Source organism: Phyllobates terribilis, unplaced genomic scaffold (assembly GCF_046119375.1).
Source record: "Phyllobates terribilis strain yellow unplaced genomic scaffold, ASM4611937v1 Scaffold_5__5_contigs__length_657084704, whole genome shotgun sequence".
Lineage (NCBI taxonomy): Eukaryota > Metazoa > Chordata > Amphibia > Anura > Dendrobatidae > Phyllobates > Phyllobates terribilis.
The window spans coordinates 375,093,953-375,114,409 of record NW_027362765.1 but is presented as its reverse complement, the minus strand read 5'-3'; the positions used below and the strand labels follow the sequence as shown (position 1 = coordinate 375,114,409).

The 20,457-nt window shown below is 44.7% G+C and overlaps 1 protein-coding gene across 1 annotated transcript in view; it reads left to right on the top strand.

Annotated features, from left to right (window-relative positions):
* LOC141271581 (ephrin type-B receptor 5-like) overlaps positions 1-20,228 on the top strand; it is a gene marked incomplete at its 5' end in the record, with an annotated part of 64,552 nt that extends 44,324 nt beyond the window's left edge. Inside the window, 11 exons of the mRNA XM_073681625.1 lie at positions 637-761; positions 5,919-6,078; positions 8,494-8,611; positions 10,471-10,526; positions 13,543-13,662; positions 13,810-14,057; positions 14,296-14,472; positions 15,215-15,364; positions 17,565-17,758; positions 18,985-19,140; positions 19,838-20,228. Of these exons, the coding sequence (XP_073537726.1) occupies positions 637-761; positions 5,919-6,078; positions 8,494-8,611; positions 10,471-10,526; positions 13,543-13,662; positions 13,810-14,057; positions 14,296-14,472; positions 15,215-15,364; positions 17,565-17,758; positions 18,985-19,140; positions 19,838-19,946 (1,613 nt within the window). The remainder of the gene's footprint in view (positions 1-636; positions 762-5,918; positions 6,079-8,493; positions 8,612-10,470; positions 10,527-13,542; positions 13,663-13,809; positions 14,058-14,295; positions 14,473-15,214; positions 15,365-17,564; positions 17,759-18,984; positions 19,141-19,837) is intronic.
* Positions 20,229-20,457: the final 229 nt, after the last annotated feature.

Sequence of the window (20,457 nt, the reverse complement as noted above, 5' to 3'; positions counted from 1 at the left end):
GGTTACAAGTCCGTCCATGACATTTCTTCTTCATGAATCTTCCCCCATCACCTGTGAGTGATATTACTAAGCAGTGGAAGGAACCGCCGCAACTCAGCCACGAAGTAGAAACCCCGTAACATTACAGAGCGGGTGTATGTAGATGGATGTGGGGGGCACATACTTTTCTCCATATCAATGTCTATGTATGTAGACGGAAGTGGGGGGCACATATTTTTCTCCATGTACTGTACGTGTCTCCCTTCTCGGCTCGGGTTTATGACAACCTGTTGTGACATCGGCAGCTCCTTCCCTCTTCCTTGGATGTCTACTTGCCAGTCTGGGTGTCTCTTCTCGCTCTCCCCCAGGCCTTGCACTCTAATTGAATTTGTCTTTGTGACGCTTTCTCTGTACTGTGCGTGCGGGGGTCTCGTAAGAGGCGGTGATGCCGTGACCCAAATTCAAAGTGACAGCTCCGGCCAAGCGTCGCCCTCCCCGCAGTCACATGTCACCGCGCGGAGCTCAGCGTTTCTGTATTACCATTTTGTGTATGGTTTTGATACACAGGGAAATATGTTCTGTCTCATCTTCTCCACTCTATTTATACCCCCATATCTTTCCCTGTTCTCTACTTACATCTTATCGTCTCCATTCCAGTCCCGTCTGCCGTCCCCATCATCCACCAGGTGAGCCGCTCCATGCAGAGCATCACGTTAACCTGGCCGGAACCAGAACAGCCAAACGGGAAGATTCTGGATTACCAGCTGCGTTACAAGGAAAAGGTACCTGACGCCGTGTGACTGCAGCACCCGACATGACATCTGCAGAGCGCGGGGTCCGTGCACACAGCAATGAGTCCGACACGATGGAGAAGTGACTGGCCGGCCAACTGGGCACAAGCCTAAGGGCAGAGTAATATACGTACACGTGCACAAGGGAAATGTCTTACCTTTTCTTTGCATGCTTTGCTTTCCTGAAAGTGCAGGTTACTAGATGGAAAGAAGATAAGAGTAGATGTAGATGGAGGTAAACATATAGATATTGGATATAGAAATGATACATAGACGGAATATGGATGATATTAGATCTACAGATAGACTTATAGGTGAAGATAGATATTAGATAAAGTAGAGGTAAATCTAGGTTTTCCTGCACCAAGGGGCAAAAATTCAATTTGGTGCCTCCTCCTATACACATGGTTTGAATAGTCATCAAGTGACCGCTCTTTTGTGATTTGCATAATTACAGTCACATCCCGACTAGTTGCTCTTCCTAAGTCTCTCAATGTTCCGTGAAAAACTACAACCCTGCTTCATTGAGAGAAGCAGGAAGAAAAGCTAGTGACCAGAAATAGGAAAATCACAAATGAGTGGTCACGTGATGATCGCTGGCAAGCAGAGCCAAATCCTGACAGTGAGTATAGTACACGCTGTTAGGCTTGGGTATGCTGCAGTGCTTAATGTTATAATTAACGTTCCTAGCACAAATACAGATGTAGTAATCCTTAACTTGTCAAGTGGCACAATACTTTACTAATAGCCATGTATCACGTTATCTGACAAGTTAAGGATTGTTACATGGGAACAGGATCAGAACAACCAATAGTACATGAATACATCACAAGAACCACTAACAGTACATGGATACATCACCAAAACCACAAAGAGTGCAGGAATGCAGCATCACAACCACAATCAGTAGATAAACACATAACCAGAACCATCAACACTACAGAAATCACAAGAACCACCATCATTACAGGAACACAACATCACATCCACCAACAGTACAGAAATACAGCGCCAGAACTACCATCAGAACATATACATTACTGAACCATAAGCAGCATATCATCACAGCACCAGAACTACCATCAGTACAGGAATACATCACCAGAACCACCATCAGTATTGGAATACAGTACCAGAACAACCATCAGCACAGAAATATATCACAAGAACCACCAACAGTACAAAAATTACCAGATCCACTATCAGTACAGGAATGCAGCATCTGACAGCCAGCTTCGAGATTGGCCGAATCCCATTCTGACAAGTGGCAAAATCCAGCTACCTGGAAGACACCACGGACCGCCGTATCAGATGGGCCAGCACCACCTTCCTGCCGGCTGCATCCAGGGCAAATGCTCTCCCAGTCCCCACACCTTGATATGCCACTAGAAAAAGAGAAAGATACATAGACAGAATATGGATTATCCCCATGCAATGTTTCTAATATAGGTCTCCACACTTCTCTTTGGTTTATATTAACAAATATTATTTTATCATGTAATACGATGGCTGAAGTGAAGGGAAGTTCAGAGAAACAGGCAAAAGCAGATAAAATAAATCAGACCTATATGAAAAAAAAGTGATAGGGTCGCTATGAATTGCAGTTTGCAGAGCAGAAATTGTCAGTCAATTTCCAATGTTTTTTCCACTAGGTGGTGCTATTCATTGTGGTATCACACATACAGCATGAGCTCCTTTCTTCAAGATTTCCATCTAACTCTACAGCGCACCATGTGGCTAGAGATGGAATGACAAGTAAAGATGTATAAAGAAAGTAAAGTAACAGAATGATAGAATGTTTCATATAAATAGATGCAGCTCTCTGCAAAGCTTTCAACCGCAGAGATCGTGTAATTGTAGGTTCTAGAAGGTTGAACATTGCAGATGAAGTTAGAATATCTTACTTTTTCTATGGCATGTGCCTTTAACATGGGGCAAGAGTGACACCTACAGGCCAAAATAAGGTATTGCAAGTACTTAAATTAGAAACCACCATGTGTGTGAAATATTGGTAACCTGACATTGGATGCGTGGCTTGTCTTGTATTATCTGGACATTCTGTATCATGATGATAAACATTTTCTATATTCTGTGTCACTGCTGGCAGGAACTTCTTCTTTCGGGGAGTTATAAGGAAGTTTATGAGAGGGCACATATTGGACACAGTCCAGATTAGAAGAATCGTTAACTGCTACTTACATGCACAATTTGATTTCAATCTAGTTCACAAATGCAAAGCGACACTTCCAGTAATCGGGGACCGAAAACGAGAGATCTGTGCTGCCTGGTCAGGATCCCTGCCGGCAAATGCAGGACATATAAAGAGGGCTTTACTAGGCTAGAGAATGGGGAAAGCCTCCACTCCCTACTGTTCCATTGTCCAAGAAGGTTGATCATTTCTAGTGTTAAAGGGTAGATGAAGACGGTTTAGGGCTGAAAAGTGTATCATTAACTCAATTCTTTACATCCAAAATTCCCAGTTCTGGTTTCCTTCCTCACAGTATTATATTAAATTTACCTGCAGTCACCACTAGGGGGAGCTCATTGGATTGAGAATTATACAGCTTGCTTGATCTCAGAAATGTTTGCAATGAGCTCCCCCTAGTGGTAGCAGAAAGAAGCGTCATTTAACTTGCAATTCTGGAGTTTTCAATCCAGACTGTTTAGGAAGCCTCTTGATTATTCAATATTTAAGCCTTTAAAATCTTCAAACATGATATTGATGCGCCCAGGGGATGGGGACGACTCGCGCCTGGGCCTCGTTGTTGGTTTTGGGGATGCCGCGGTGGCCGGCTCCTGGGGCCGTACCCTGGGGTCACTCTTAAAAGCAAAGTATAATGGGGGAAAAGGTGTTTGGGAAAGGGGAAAGTTCGTGACGCCACCCGTGGTGTCTGGTGAGGATCACCAGCGCTGCTACAGTCCTCTGAGGCCGGTGGTCAGGCAGCTTAGTTGGTGTGGCTCCCCACAGGTGGAGCGGGGCCTCAGGGCAGCGTAGGAGAAGGGATGCAGGACAGATGGGACCCAGCCGGGTCAGAAGAAGAATAGGCACACTTACAACAGTTCACTTCAATACCTTTACGGGTGGTGTTTCAGGCACGATCCAGGGCACTGTAGGGTGAAGGGTGCATTTCAGGACTCTCCCCAGTGAGCGGGTGTGGGGCCTCCTGTTTCTTGCCTTTTCCTGATAAGTTTATGACCTGCCTGGAGCTAGGCCTAACTTGGTCTCTGTCTTGCACCTGCTGACCTGGTGGTAGGGCCTTCTGTTGGAGATCACACTCCCGGGTCTCTTGGGCCTCAGTGACTCCTGACCCTGGAATGACAGTCAGCTTTTGGTGTTCCTGGGACATGTAGTTCGCCAGGGGTTCCGGTTGTTTCTGCTGGGCCTTAGGGATCCCTGCAGACGCGGACCCGGTGTCTGGTAAATGCTTGTGGGGTGAGCTGGTTAAGCTCCTCTGCCCCCTATGTAGCTCGCTTATTCCACTTGCCTTCGGCCTCGCTCGGGGCCCTCGCTAGGCTTCACACTGGCAGTAGGCCTCGCTACTCTTCACCGCACTTACGGCGTCGGCACGCCTTAGGCTCACTAACTGAGCTCTCTGAGTCTGGGCTGGACTGACTTTCTCACAGACTTCACTCTCTGTGGACTCCAGACTGACTTCCTTACAGACTGACTGAACTGCCTAGCTCCACCTTCCCTTTTTATATCCCTACAGGGCTCCCTCTGGTTGTCTGAGGTGGAAGGTGGAGGTGTGTGAGTGCTATGAGGGCCTCTTGTGGAGGAATCCGTCCATGCACCCCTCTGGGATCTGTGGCACCAATGCGCAGCAAGGCGCCACAATATTATAAATTCTAACATTTGATGCTGATATTGTAAACTGAGGCTGAATGGCTGATTTTTGGCTACATTATAATTAGTGACTATAGATGCAAAGGACGAATCAGTGAGACAAGGATGATTTTTTTTCATCTACATTTTCATTTTTCCTATTTTTAGATTTTCCCATCTATCCTCTTTCTTACAACTTTATTTAATGTTGTATTTTCCGGCCATTTTAACAGATTATCCATATTACACTACTAGAACCCCACTATTGCAACACTCCACAAGTTCCATTCTGGAGATTGAATTTATTAGTCCTTTGCTACATTTATATATTGTTTATATTCTTTTATTTTATTTGCACTATATTTCCAAAAGTTTGATACTAAAAAAAAAAAAATGCAATTTAGACTCACAAGTAACCAAAATGGAGCTAATTGGTGCAAAAACGCTGCTGAAAATCCGCAGAATCAAAGATGCACCGTGAGAACTTGGCTTTAATCTGCAATTGGATCCGATTTCATCCTTGGTCCCACTAGTCTGGCTCTGACCTGGCTTACTAGTTTAAGGCGACGTTCACACGTTCAGTATTTGTTCAGTATTTTCCATCAGTATTTGTTGTAAGCCAAAATCAGGAGCGGAACAATCAGAAGAAAAGTATAATAGAATCACAGAATGTTACAGTTGGAGGGGACCTCCAGGGTCCTAGTGTCCAACCTCCTGCTCAATGCAGGATCCACTAAACCATCTCCGTTAGAAGCATGTCACCACTTCTGCATTTTTGCCCCACTCCTGGTATTGGCTTACAAATACTGATGTAAAATACTGACCAAATACTGAAGGTGTGAACGTGGCCTTAGGCTGGGGTTTCACTGGGTCCTGTGCCCCTGATATTGAATGGGGTTACATTGTGATTTGTAGGGTGCTGTGATCGCCATGGGCAAACCGCAAAATATCAGAACCGAACAAGTAGCGCCAAACCTGACAGTGGGCCCTGTGATTCGATCATTGCTCTCCTGTGTTTTGCTACTAAATATTATGATTTTATTATATATATTAATAAAGACTGATTACATTTTTCTCTTCCGTTCACTAATTGATAGCAGAGCTGGGCTGTGAATAGTATATTTTTCTCTTCCGGTCACTAATTGATAGCAGAGTTGGGCTGTGAAGAACTCCGGTGACCGTTGATCAGGATAATGGTCTTTTACGGATCTGCTGTGACCGGGAGCAGTGTGGATGAGTCCAATGTGTTTTCCGAGAAGTTGCACGTAATTTTAGCTCCATGATAAAACACCTTGTTCCATGTGTCTTGTGTCTTCTGTCCTCAGGCTGATGAGGGCGAATCTCTGTCTCTGATCAGCGAAACGAACACGGCAACAGTTGGTGGACTCAACCCGGGGGCAATTTATTCCTTCCAGGTGAGAGCTAGAACGGAGCGAGGCTATGGAGCCTACAGCGGGAACATGTACTTCCAGACCCTGCTGGGAGGTGAGCAGCGCGGCACGGCTCCGGTAATCCATACTCCACTGAATAATGTATTGCACAGGGAAAGCTCATTGATACACAAAGACAAGCAGAGCAATTAGTGAAAGCCGATCCATCGCGCTGAGCGCAGAGTCCCCGGTTGGGAGCGGAGCGCAGCACTACACATGTCAGCTCCGATAATGCAAACCTAATGTGCATCACATCTGGATGAATTATATACGATCGAGCAGGAACGCACGGCTGCAGATGCCATATATTATGTATATGAGGCTGCACTCCAAGAAAATTGTTGTGACAGACTCTTAGCATTTCTGGCATGTGGAAAGCTGGGCCAGGTCGAGGGACAAGCGCTGCAGGCGATCTTACAGGGAACCTCCACCTTTTATCATCATGTCATTTTTAGCTTCAGCATTCAGTCCTGATTAGTTTCTTATTAGATCTTTATTAAGGTCAAACTCAAAGCTTTGTATTCCTGATAAAGAAAAGCTGCTGCATAGAAGTAAATGATGAAGTTCTAGTGTCTGCAGCACCACCACTAGGGGGAGCCGACTGCATAATATATGCATTGTGGTCCCCTACTGGTGGCTGCAGTCAGGATCTTATCATGTATCTGTATATAGGGTGCTCCCCCTAGTGGTGGCTGCAGACAGGATCTTATCATGTACCTCTGTATACAGGTAGCTCCCCCTAGTGGTGACTGCAGACAGAATCTTATCATGTATCCCTGTATACAGGGAGTTCCCTCTAGTGGAGGCTGCAGACAGAATCTTATCATGTATCTCTGCATACAGGGAGCTCCCCCTAGTGGTGACTGTAGACAGAATCTTATCATGTATCTCTGTATACAGAGAGCTCCCCCTAGTGGTGACATCAGAAAGGATCTTATCATGTACCTCTGTATACAGGGAGCTCCCCCTAGTGGTGGCTGCAGACAGGATCTTATCATGTACCTCTGTATACAGGGAGCTCCCCCTAGTGGTGTCTGCAGACAGAATCTTATCATGTATCTCTGTATACAGGGAGCTCCCCCTAGTGGTGGCTACAGACAGAATCTTCTCATGTACCTCTGTATACAGGTAGCTCCCCCTAGTGGTGTCTGCAGACTGAATCTTATCATGTATCTCTGTATACAGGGAACTCCCCCTAGTGGTGGCTACAGACAGGATCTTATCATGTACCTCTGTATACAGGTAGCTCCCCCTAGTGGTGGCTGCAGACAGATTCTTATCATGTATCCCTGTATACAGGGAGCTCCCCCTAGTGGTGGCTGCAGATAGGATCTTATCATGTATCTCTGTATACAGGGAGCTCCCCCTAGTGGTGGCTGCAGATAGAATCTTATCATGTATCTGCGTATACAAGGAGCTCCCCCTAGTGGTGGCTACAGACAGAATCTTATCATGTATCTGCGTATACAAGGAGCTCCCCCTAGTGGTGGCTACAGACAGAATCTTATCATGTATCTGTGTATACGGGGAGCTCCCCCTAGTGGTGACTGCAGACAGAATCTTATCATATATCTTTGTATACAGGGAGCTCCCCCTAGTGGTGTCTGCAGACAGAATCTTATCATGTATCTCTGTATACAGGGAGCTCCCCCTAGTGGTGGCTGCAGAGAGGATCTTATCATGTATCTCTGTATACAGGGAGCTCCCCCTAGTGGTGGCTGCAGACAGGATCTTATCATGTATCTCGGTATACAGGGAGCTCCCCTAGTGGTGGCTGCAGACAGAATATTCTCATGTATCTCTGTATACAGGGAGCTCCCCCTAGTGGTGGCTGCAGGTCTCTATATTTTTATCTTTATGCAGGACATAAAGATGAATTATGTAATTTGCACAGAATAATGGGTGACCTTCACTTTTAACCATTAGATAGGTTTCAAAAGAATGATGAGAAAAAAAAGGAAAATAGAAGACAAAATAGTCGAAATAGCCAGAAGCCCATATTCCACATTTTGTTGTGGGGGCACATTGTTGCTTGTAACACCCCTGCAGTTTGTGCAGCCCCCTTCCTACCCCCTGCGGGGTTTATTATTTGTAGGTGCCGCTGCAGAAAATAGTTTTTGTGGTGGGAGATCTCAGTGTCGTTATAAGGATATACAACCACCGCTCTCATCTATTCTTCCATTTTCTTATCTCCACCGTAGAAATAATGTTAGATTTTTATAGTTTGAGGCTCAATGTCCAAATCACAGTGACAAGAAGTGTTGTCATGAGAGCACAACCCAGAACACACACTTATAGGTAGTAGTGTGATCCCATTAATATTTGCAGTATGTGGCAGTGATAATGAAGACCTAGCAGGCTCCCCACCATACAGGCGACTTGTCTCTTGGGTGCAGACCACCCTGTACGATATATGGTTATAATGCACCAGATAACAACATAACATATAATGGCTGCACATTTCTTTTAGGTGGGGAAAGGTCGGAACTGTCGCAGGACAAGCTGCCTCTCATCGTGGGGTCCTGCCTCGGGGCTTTGGCCTTCATTGGTCTCTCCATCCTCTTGGTCCTTATACTTCTCTATAAAAGGTTATTTTATAATTCTTGGATCTTTTTTTTATCAATCATGGAAATACACAAGAAGATAAACCTCACAGTCCTTAATAAGAGTCACGATCTCCAGTCCTCCATTCCCTAAACAGCAGGACCAGTTTTATAGAAAATGGATTTGCGGGCTACAAGTTAATATAAATAAAGCCCCTGGTGGTCTAGAGTCCCCCAGGGGTCTGTCTATAGGGGGGTACTGATAATGTGTTCATGCTGGATTTATAATCGACAGTAAACTGGATAATTATAACCTTGAAGATTCTTCGAGAGACATTAGTGAAGGAGATTAATGGTAGAGTCCCTGGTGGTCTAGAGGTCCAGAGGTGCGTATGACCAGGGGTTATGGCTGTAGGAGGTACCCGCTCTGTCTTTTTTATAGCAATTAATAAAGGTTATAGTGTATGATCGTAACTTTTGGGGTACTTTCGAAAAGACTGGTAAGAGGTTGATGGTGAAGTTCCTGGTGGTCTGTTGTGTGCCCAACTGGGTCTTACTAGGTAAATGCCCAGCATGTGATCATAACTTTGTGGGTACTTTGAAAGATACAGAAGAAGGGGTTAATGGGATTGTCAATTTCTTAGCCTTTGGTACTTGTGTCTGTAGGAAGAGGCACTGAGCAATATGCTGTAGGATTATAACTTCGGGGGTACTTTGAGAGATACTGGTGAAGATTAGAAGTTAATGGTAGAGTCCCTGGTGGTCTAGAGCTTAAGTTCTCAACTTGTCGTGCATGTTTGCAAGGGTATTTGTACAGTGTTCATGCTGGCTTTATATAAGCAGTATAGTGAATGATCATTACCGAAGGAGTACTGTGCAATAAACGGTTATGGGGGTGATGGTGAAATCCCTGCTGGTCTAGAGCCTAAGTTGTTAGTCTTTGGTACATGTGTCATGGGGTATGTCTGTAAGGAGTACTCATAAAATGTTCATGCTGACTTTTATTAATCAGCACCTAACTTTGCGTGTACTGTGAGAGAAACTAGTGAAGAAGTTAGTGGTAGAGTCCCTGGTGGTCTAGAGGTTAGGCTCTCAACTAGTGGTACATGGGTTCTCATTCTATAAAGAGTACTCATAATGTGTTCATGCTGACTTTTATTAAGCAGCACAGGATATGATCCTTATCTTGGGGGTACTCTGAGGGACACTGGTGAAGGAGTTTAATGGAAGAGTCCCTGGTGGTCTAGAGTTAACTTCTTAGTTTATAGTAAATGTGTCTCAGAGGGATGTCTATAGGAGGATGCAGGGAGCAGTATGTATGATTACACAGAACCATTGAGAGTACTTTGAGAGACACTGGTGAAGGAGTTAATGGAAGAGTCCCTGGTGGTCTTGAGCCTCAGCTCTTCACCTGTGTCCCTGTATATATGGCTGTAGAGGATGCTCATACTGTGTTCTTGCTGGCTCACGTAGTCTTCAAGTTTAGTTTCCTTGGTCCTGGTAGCAAAAGTTCTATCTTCAACAATCACTTGTTGACTTCAAGTGTCACAGTATCCAGTCTGGTACAAAGGGTTACTTCATGTGATCATGTGATTCACTTTTTCTCACTTTTCCAAAAGTTAAACCACTCTCAAAATCCATCATGGTGAAAACATATCCGCACAAAATAATCTACATATTTTGTAAAAATGTAAAAAAAAAAAACAACAAGGATGCAAAAGTATTCATACCCTATTGAGCCGAGTGGAATCCTCCGAAAAGTATGTGTCTCATGCACAGTTATGCATCAAAAATTTCAAGGGTGTGAATACTTTTTGCAGGCGTTGCACGTGGTACAGGAAATTCTACTGGTTATTGTTTTTATTACTGTATTGATTTTACTTTGTCCTGTTCTGTAATTATAGTAAAAGACGGGAGACGCCGTATACCGACCGACTGCAGCACTATATCACTTCCAGAGGTGAGTGCAGCCTCCGAGGCCCCCCGTCCGTAGCTTGTTAGAGAGGGGGAAGTATTTAGTATTTTGCGCCATTTTTTTTTCTAGTTGCAAATAAGTCGCTAATTTTTGCTCAAAATTTGCAACATTTTGCTATTTTTTTTATCACTCTCGCTGCTTTTAAGAAGTGGGTGCGATCTGAGGGGATCAGGTCAGCTGTGCAGATAAGGTGCAAAGTCACTAGAGTAGAGGGAAGGAGTAAAAAGTAAAAGAAAATCAGTTCTAGATAGAAGCGTTAGATTGAAAGTCGCACCAAATTTATCAAACGACCTGCAACACTTTGATAAACTTGGAACAAATAATAGCGACGCAGCCACGAACAAAGCAGACTTCTTTCTCCTCCAAGATTGATCATTCAATCTCCCAATTCTCAATTGACATTTTCCCATTATTGAGATAGATCACAGTTGGTGCTCATAAAGTTCTATGGAGAACTGTAACTCTTTTCATGAGAACCTGCAGCGGAATCTCTCTCTGTATTCCTCTAGCTCCTCCCTCTTCCTCCATAAAATTTTAAAAGCACCAAGTGTCCTCTCTTATCTCAGTAATGGGAAAATCTGTATTCACTGAATACACATTTTACAGATTTCAACATGAATTGAGGGTGAAAGATCAGTCCGGGAGGGGAAAGAAGCAGATTTTGCTTTTTTAAAATGTATTACAAAGTTTATTGCAAAGCAGCAAATCTATAAAAATTGCTAAAATCTATATGCAAAGAGCTCCCCCTAGTGGCATTTTAAAGCAGTCAGAGTGTGTGTGTGCATGTGTATATATATATATATATATATATATATATATATATATATATGTATATGTATGTGTGTGTGTATATATATATATATATATATATACAGTTATATGAAAAAGTTTGGGCACCCCTATTAATCTTAAGCTTAATGTTTTATAAAAATTGGTGTTTTTGCAGCAGCTATTTCAGTTTGATCTATGTAATAACTGTTGGACACAGTAATGTTTCTGCCTTGAAATGAGGTTTATTGTACTAACAGAAAATGTGCAATCTGCATTCAAACAAAATTTGACAGGTGCATAAGTATGGGCACCTCACCAGAAAAGTGACATTAATATTTAGTAGATCCTCCTTTTGCAAAAATAACAGCCTCTAGTCGCTTCTTGTAGCTTTTAATGAGTTCCTGGATCCTGGATGAAGGTATTTTTGACCATTCCTCTTTACAAAACAATTCCAGTTCAGTTAAGTTTGATGGTCGCCGAGCATGGACAGGCCTCTTCAAATGATCCCACAGATGTTCAATGATATTCAGGTCTGGGGACTGGGATGGCCATTCCAGAACATTGTAATTGTTCCTCTGCATGAATGCCTGAGTAGATTTGGAGCGGTGTTTTGGATCATTGTCTTGCTGAAAGATCCATCCCCTGCGTAACTTCAACGTTGTCACTGATTCTTGAACATTATTGTCAAGAATCTGCTGATACTGAGTGGAATCCATGCGTCCCTCAACTTTAACAAGATTCCCAGTGCCGGCATTGGCCACACAGCCCCAAAGCATGATGGAACCTCCACCAAATTTTACTATGGGTAGCAAGTGTTTTTCTTGGAATGCTGTGTTTTTTTGCCGCCATGCATAACGCCTTTTTGTATGACCAAACAACTCAATCTTGGTTTCATCAGTCCACAGGACCTTCTTCCAAAAAGAAATTGGCTTCTTCAAATGTGCTTTTGCATACCTCAGCCGACTCTGTTTGTGGCGTGCTTGCAGAAACGGCTTCTTTCGCATCACTCTCCCATACAGCTTCTCCTTGTGCAAAGTGCGTTGTATAGTTGACCGATGCACAGTGACACCATCTGCAGCAAGTTGATGCTGCAGCTCTCTGGAGGTGGTCTGAGGATTGTCCTTGACTGATCTCACCATTCTTCTTCTCTGCCTTTCTGATGTTTTTGTTGGCCTGCCACTTCTGGCCTTAACAAGAACTGTCCCTGTGTTCTTCCATTTCCTTACTATGTTCCTCACAGTGGAAACTGACAGGTTAAATCGCTGAGACAGCTTTTTGTATCCTTCCCCTGAACAACTATGTTGAATAATCTTTGTTTTCAGATCATTTGACAGTTGTTTTGAGGAGCCCATGATGCCACTCTTCAGAGGAGATTCAAACAGGAGAACAACTTGCACTAAGTAGCTTTTCTCATGATTGCATACACCTGGCTATGAAGTTCAAAGCTCAATGAGGTTACAAAACCAAAAAAAGTGCTTTAGTAAGTCAGTAAAAAGTAGGTAGGAGTATTTAAAACAAGAAAATGATAAGGGTGCCCATACTTATGCACCTGTCAAATTTTGTTTGAATGCAGATTGCACATTTTCTGCTAGTACAATAAACCTCATTTCAAGGCAGAAACATTACTGTGTCCAACAGTTATTACATATATCAAACTGAAATAGCTGTTGCAAAAACACCAATTTTTATAAAACATTAAGCTTAAGATTAATAGGGGTGCCCAAACTTTTTCATATAACTGTATATATATATATATATATATATATATATATATATATATATATATATATATATGTATGTATATATATAATGATTCCCATTGCAAGTTTCAAAAGTACTTTTCTTATTTTCCTTAATACCACTTCAGAGCTGCATGCATAATTCTGACATCTGAATGAGGCCTCACTGACAACGTTCAGTAAGCTTAGGGACTGCTGCAGCCCTATGAGAGCCGCTCATCTCCTACAATGTAAGGGATGGCGCCTGATACAAGAATAACACTTTCCAGAATACGCAAATCTTTATCTAATACTTTGCAAACTCGGTACAAGCAGGAAACGCTGGGAGATTTCAGCTCTGAAGCAGAATTGAGAATGCAGCTGTGGAGGGACTGAACCGTTTACTCATTAACTCTATATATAAATATTATAATGCTGCTCAGAGACTATAATGTGCCGGACAGAAATTTTACATCCTGCTCTGACACACGACCGGCCTCCGTTTATCCCAGGTATAGGGGTGAAATATTACATCGACCCGTCCACATACGAGGACCCCGCGGAGGCCGTGCGGGAATTCGCTCGAGAGATCGATGTGTCCTATGTGAAGATTGAAGAGGTGATCGGCACAGGTAATAATGGACTGTGTGGCACAAAGAGGAGGCTCCACATGTAAGAACCAAGAGTCCCGGGAGGGACACAGTAAAGGACGGATAAATGTGATAGAGACCTAGATATGTGGTGGATGATCTATGAGATGTTTCCTTTCGCTCCTTCAGGAGATTTCGGGGATGTTTGTCGCGGTCGTCTGTGTCTACCTGGAAAGAGAGACATCGCTGTGTGTATCCGCACCCTGCGCTCCGGGAGCGGTGACAAGGAGCGGGGCGACTTCCTCGGGGAGGCCAGCATCATGGGGCAGTTTGACCACCCCAACGTTGTGCGTCTAGAAGGTGCCGTTACTCGCAGTCGTCCCATCATGATCCTGACAGAATACATGGAGAACGGAGCCCTGGACGCTTATCTCAGGGTAGGGGATGAGTATCACCAGCCCATAAATTACCATAAGAAGCAATGCGCCCGACCTTCTGTTTGGAAGGTGAACCATGGACGTGATCGGTCATGGTGGTGGACCAGGGGTTGAATGCTTGGCCAGTGGATTGTATTCTTGGCCAGTAGATTATTTCCTCCTTTTCCATAGTGGATAGTATCTTGATGACTCTCACATTTACCTGACATATGACGGCCTCCTTTCTCTTGTATCTCAGCAGTGCGAGGGTGGTCTGTCCGCCCTACAGATGGTCTCCATGCTCCGCGGCGTGGCATCCGGGATGAGATATCTGTCCGATAGAAGTTACATCCATAGAAATCTTGCAGCTCGTAGTATCCTGGTGAATGGACAGTTAGTGTGCAAGGTGTCTGGGCTGCGCGGACCTCTAGACCTGGTAAGTACGTGTTTGGGCATAACGCCCTTGTCAGGGGTGGATACGAACAGAAGAGGCCCCTCTCCAAGAATAGTGGAGTCCAATAGCTCCTCATAATGCACAACTCCACCTGTTTTGCAGGTGGTAGTGGCCCCCTTACCTCTTGGATCCCAATGGTGTGTCCACTCCAGATCCTAGCCAATTTTTTGAATATTGCCATATGGTCCAAAATAATCTACATAATATCGCTTTGTAAGTGGGCCAAGTGCTCTTGTGCCCCTGTCATTACCTGCTCAATCCAGGGGGTCCCAGTGCTATCCAACCAATCTTTTGTAGGAGTCGAGGGTTGCATGAACGTGCCCTCACTATTCCCCCCTCAGCTCCCATTACAATTCATGCTGGATCCCGTCTGAACCCACTTGAAATGCCCTCTCCGCCAGTAACTTTCGGCAGCGGTGATTCGCCTCGGCCGGTCATTGCCAGTTCCAGCCATTTATCGACACAGGACCAAAGAGTGAAGATCAGCAAGGATCAGTTTAGTGTCAGGATGGGAGCGGTACGGCTGAGCATCACTTCTTTAATTCTTTTTTTTCAGCACTCCGATCTTTAAAAAATACATATTTTTTTACCCCAGGAATACCCCCGTAACAATTTTGTAGAAGAACCCCTCAATCCAGAATAGGACAATCTGGACCCCGTTTCTTATTATTACAATAATATGAGATCTTCAGAATGTCGTTAAGTTCCCTCCATGGTCCTGCAGGTTGGACGGCAGTCTCTACGCTGGATGGCACCGGAAGCTCATCAGCAACGCAAGTTCTCCAGTTCCAGTGATGTGTGGAGCTATGGCATCGTCATGTGGGAAGTCACCTCCTATGGGGAGCGGCCATACTGGGACATGAGCAATCAAGAGGTGATCTCAATATGTCTTCTGTCCTTCAAAAGTTTGTTTTTCAGTGATAACTGTTTCCATATGTAATATGTTGTGTGTATCCAGCTCCCATGCAGTTTTATGTGTCTCTTTGGTTACAGACTACAAACAATCCCTGTGTGTAGTCAGATCCAACAGGAATCCTCCCTCCTGGCCTTCTCTCCTTACTACCATACATGTAATAGATTAGCAATAACCAGGGAAGAGATGGAGGGAGTGTGACTGTGAGATCAGACTACACACATGGTTTGCTTGTAGTCTGTTACCATAGAGATACATAACTTGCTGCATCTAGAGACAGCACAGGATAGATAAGGAAATGCTGAGCTCTGAGAGATGTCATTTATTATTATTTTAGTCATTATTTTTACATATAATGCTGTCAGAACTCATAGAGAATGACTGTGTGTCCTCCTTCCTCCAACTACTTATATAAAAGCCTGTGAGTCCTGCTTTCCCTTGTTCACATATAGAGAAAACCTTCCTCCTCTGCTGATTGTTGGTGTACAGACCTGTACATGCGTGCGCAAGGGAAGCAGGACTCACAGGCTTTCTATATGAATGGATGGAGAAGCAGGACTCACAGGCTTTCTCTATGAGTGGGTGGAGGAAGCAGGACTCATAGGCTTTTCTCTATGAGTGGGGGGAGGAAGCAGGACTCACAGGCTTTGTCTATGAGTTGGAAGAGGAAGCAGGACTCACAGGCTCTCTCTATGAGTGGGTGGAGGAAACAGAGCTTACAGGCTTTCTCTATGAGTGGGTGGAGGAAACAGAGCTTAGAGGAGTTCTCTATGAGTGGGTGGAGGAAGCAGGACTCACAGGCTTTTCTCTATGAGTGGGTGGAGGAAGCAGGACTCACAGGCTTTCTCTGAGCGGGTGGAGGAAACAGAGCTTACAGGCTTTTTCTAGGAGTGGGTGGAGGAAACAAGGCTCCCAGGCTTTTTCTATGAGTGGGCGGGGGAAGCAGGGCTCACAGGATTTCTCTATGAGTGGGAGGGGGAAGCAGGACTCACAGGATTTCTCTATGAGTTGGTGGAAGAAGCAGGACTCACAGGCTTTCTCTATGAGTGGGTGGAGGAAACAGGGCTTCCAGGCTTTCTCTAGGAGTGGGTGGAGCAAACAGGGCTTCCAGGCTTTCTCTAGGAGTGGGTGGAGGAAACAGAGCTTCCAGGCTTTCTCTATGAACGGGTGGAGGAAACAGGACTCATAGGCTTTCTCTATGAACGGGTGGAGGAAACAGGACTCATAGGCTTTCTCTATGAGTGGGAGGAGGAAGCAGGACTCATAGGATTTCTCTATGAGTGAGTGGGGGAAGCAGGACTCTCAGGCTTTCTCTATGAGTGGGTGGAGGAAACAGGGCTTCCAGGCTTTCTCTAGGAGTGGGTGGAGCAAACAGGGCTTCCAGGCTTTCTCTAGGAGTGGGTGGAGCAAACAGAGCTTCCAGGCTTTCTCTATGAACGGGTGGAGGAAACAGGACTCATAGGCTTTCTCTATGAACGGGTGGAGGAAACAGGACTCATAGGCTTTCTCTATGAGTGGGAGGAGGAAGCAGGACTCATAGGATTTCTCTATGAGTGAGTGGGGGAAGCAGGACTCTCAGGCTTTCTCTATGAGTGGGAGAAGGAAGCAGGACTCTCAGGCTTTCTTTATGAGTTGGTGGAAGAAGCAGGACTCACAGGCTTTCTCTATGAGTGGGTGGAGGAAACAGGGTTTCCAGGCTTTCTCTATGAACGGGTGGAGGAAACAGGGCTCTCAGGCTTTCTCTATGAGTGGGAGGAGGAAGCAGGACTCTCAGGCTTTCTTTAAGAGTTAGTGGGGGAAGCAGGACTCTCAGGCTTTCTTTATGAGTGAGTTGGGGAAGCAGGGCTCTCAGGCTTTCTTTATGATCTGGTGGGGACAGCAGGACTCTTAGGCTTTCTATATGAGTGGGTAAAGGAAGCAGGACTCATAGGCTTTCTCTTTGGGTGGTTGAAGGAATCAAGACTATATGAGTCCTCGTGGGAGTTAAAAATCTTTTAAGATGAAATTGCTGAATGAAGTCACAGACATCTGTAAATCTCCGCGCTCAGGCCTTCACCCTTTGTCCCGCTCTGTCACCCGATACAAAACCTACTGGGCCATGTGCTGAAACCTTTTCCACTCTTCTGACCCCACTATCTCATTTCTATTTTATACTCCTCAGGTACTAGACGCCATAGACCAGGAGTACCGCCTTCCCCCTCCCCCAGATTGCCCCAGCGCACTGCACCTCCTGATGCTGGACTGCTGGCAGCTGGATCGTTCTCAGAGGCCTCGGTTTGAGCAGATTGTTAGCTCTTTGGATCGAATGATAAGAAATCCTAACTGCTTAAAAACAGTGGGAGTCTCAAGCAGCAGGTGAGTACGGCTTTATCTTCCATAGAGGATAAATTAGGGGGTCTCTGCTTTGGAAAATCCCAACTTGGTAGAAAGGTCTCTTCACAATAAGGTGATCACACAATGCTCTCAGCGATCAGCTGTAATCTGGCAGTAATTGTTCAGTTTCCCTACAGCGCCACCACTGGGGGAACTTTAGTATTACACTGTGCACATTAAAATCAGTGGTTGTCCAGAGCGAGAGACGCTCTTTGTACCTACTCCCCACTCTGGTCTAGAGGTGAAGATACCGGATAGAAGACCCCCGCTTTTTTACACTGCCATACTGGAGTTTACAGACACATTATAGGCATCACTGGACCTAAGTGAGTTTCCTGTGACTTACTTTTTATACCCCAGTATGCTTTTTACGCTTCTTTCTCCACTTATGAGGCAGTTCTTTTCCTCCTCTTCTCTCATTGCCTCTCTCAAGTGAAAAAAAGACTGCCAACTCGCTGAGGGATCAGATTACAGCTGCGTATTGAAGTCTATGGAGAAGGGAGAGGGGAGGAGGGAGGAGCAGATTCAGAATGAAGTACAGACATACTGCTGCTTTCTAGCACATATTTAATCTCAACCTAGAGCTGGAATGAAAGTGACACTGACAAATGCTTTACATCACTCTAGAGCTGGATTCACAACTACACTGCTAAATAATGCTCTATAATGTCCTATATTTAGACTATTTTCTATTAAGTCTAAAAGCAAAGCCCAGCGCTGAATTCACAGCTACACAGCACAGTACACCTGTATGTCCTTAATGCTGCTGCTTTTTAGTAAGTGTTTATCTCACCTCAGAGCTGGATTCACAGCTACACTCCTCATAACTCCTTTAACTTATTCTCCATGTTACTCTGACTATTACTACTATCTGTGACATCGTTGTCTAAACATTTACAGTAAATCAGAGGAAATCTCTAAGCCAAAGGGTCTGATTAATCTACAGAGCAGCACAGCGTTTATGTCCGGACGTCTCCTATGTCATCTCCTCATCAGTTGGATTTCCCCTTTAACATCTGTTCATGTCTGAACTTTCTGCTGCTTTTACATATTTTATTCTCGGAGACGGCACAGACGAGGATTTTCTTTTATTTATTGTGATATTTTGCTTTCTGTGTAAATAATTGAACCTAAAAGCTGCGACTTCTGTTCTAACGTGGTCCCGCCGCCCGTTCTGCTGACGCGTTTCACCTTCTCTTCTTGGTCAGACCCTCCCAGCCGCTCCTCAGTAACTGTCCTCCAGACTTCCCCTCCCTCTCCTCCCCACACGAATGGCTGGAGGCCATCAAGATGGAGAGATACAAAGAGAACTTCGACAAAGCCGGATACACGACACTGGACGCCATCTCTCGACTGACGGCAGAGTAAGGAAATCGGAGTTTCATGTCAGTCGCGGCCTCAGTAAATATATATTATGTCTGGTATGATAAAGTTTGGACAACTTTTCAATATATTTTTTAATCGAGTACTGCTCACAGCTGAGGGTTTGTTTCTGTATCAATCTGTGAGTTAAACTCATCAGTACAAACTGTTGCCTTTGCCCTTATAGTTTGTTACATTGTATCAGTGCAGGCATCATTTATTCAGATGGTTGAACTCTTAGAGGATTGTCTCGGAGACGATTCAGTTGTAACAAACCCTCAGCTGTGGAAAAAGCATTAGCCCAGAGTAGGTTTTCTGCCTTGAAATTTATGCAAGAATTGTTCTGTTCATTGACAGCATTGACGGCGATGAACAGAAGCACAAAGTTTATCAATAAGTTGCCGAACTTTTTGTTATACAACTAGTGAACATCATTCAAAGTCCCAAAAATGTTGATTTTCCCATCATGTTTTATACTCTAGTCACATCCAAAGCTGCATTCTACAGAAAGGTGACTTTGTGATTTATAGTACCTGTCAGCAGGATTCGGAATGCTGCTCTGGAGGTGTCTGGAGTATAAGATAGTGCAGGGTGTAATATTCTGTAATGAGCGGTATTAGGGTTTCAGGATCATTGTCCTTTAAGCGTCAGTCTTTCCGCCCCCGTTATCGTATCTGACGTGTTTTTCGTCGTTTCCAGAGATATCCAGTTAATCGGAGTGACGCTGTCCGGTCACCAGAAGAAGATTCTCAGCAGCATTCAGCTCCTGAAGGCTCATCTGCAGCCCCTGGAGCCGGTGGAGGTCTGACGAGCTGACAGACCGCCGAGACCGGAGAAGAACAGATGCTGATGAGGGTGAATCCAGGATACAGTCAGGAGACCACTCCGGGGTCCACCCAACAGATCAGACTTCTACTAAGACACTGATACAATGTAACAGAAGCAGCAGCGAGACTAAGACGGAGCGGAGGCTGAGACCACGCGGGAACCAATGAGACGGGGAGGGGCGGCCACAGAAACGTCAAGAGGGGGGCACGAAATTACCAGAATTAAGGGCAAAGTGTTACCACGGATACAAGATACATCGGATAGGGGCAGAAGTTTCCATCACACACTGATTACATGGGTTTACTGTGAGTCCATCAGCAGAATAGTGAGTGCAGCTCTGGAGTATAATACAGGATGTAACTCAGGATCAGTAATGTATGTACACAGTGACTGCACCAGCAGAATAGTGAGTGCAGCTCTGGAGGATAATACAGGATGTAACTCAGGATCAGTAATGTAATGTATGTACACAGTGACTGCACCAGCAGAAT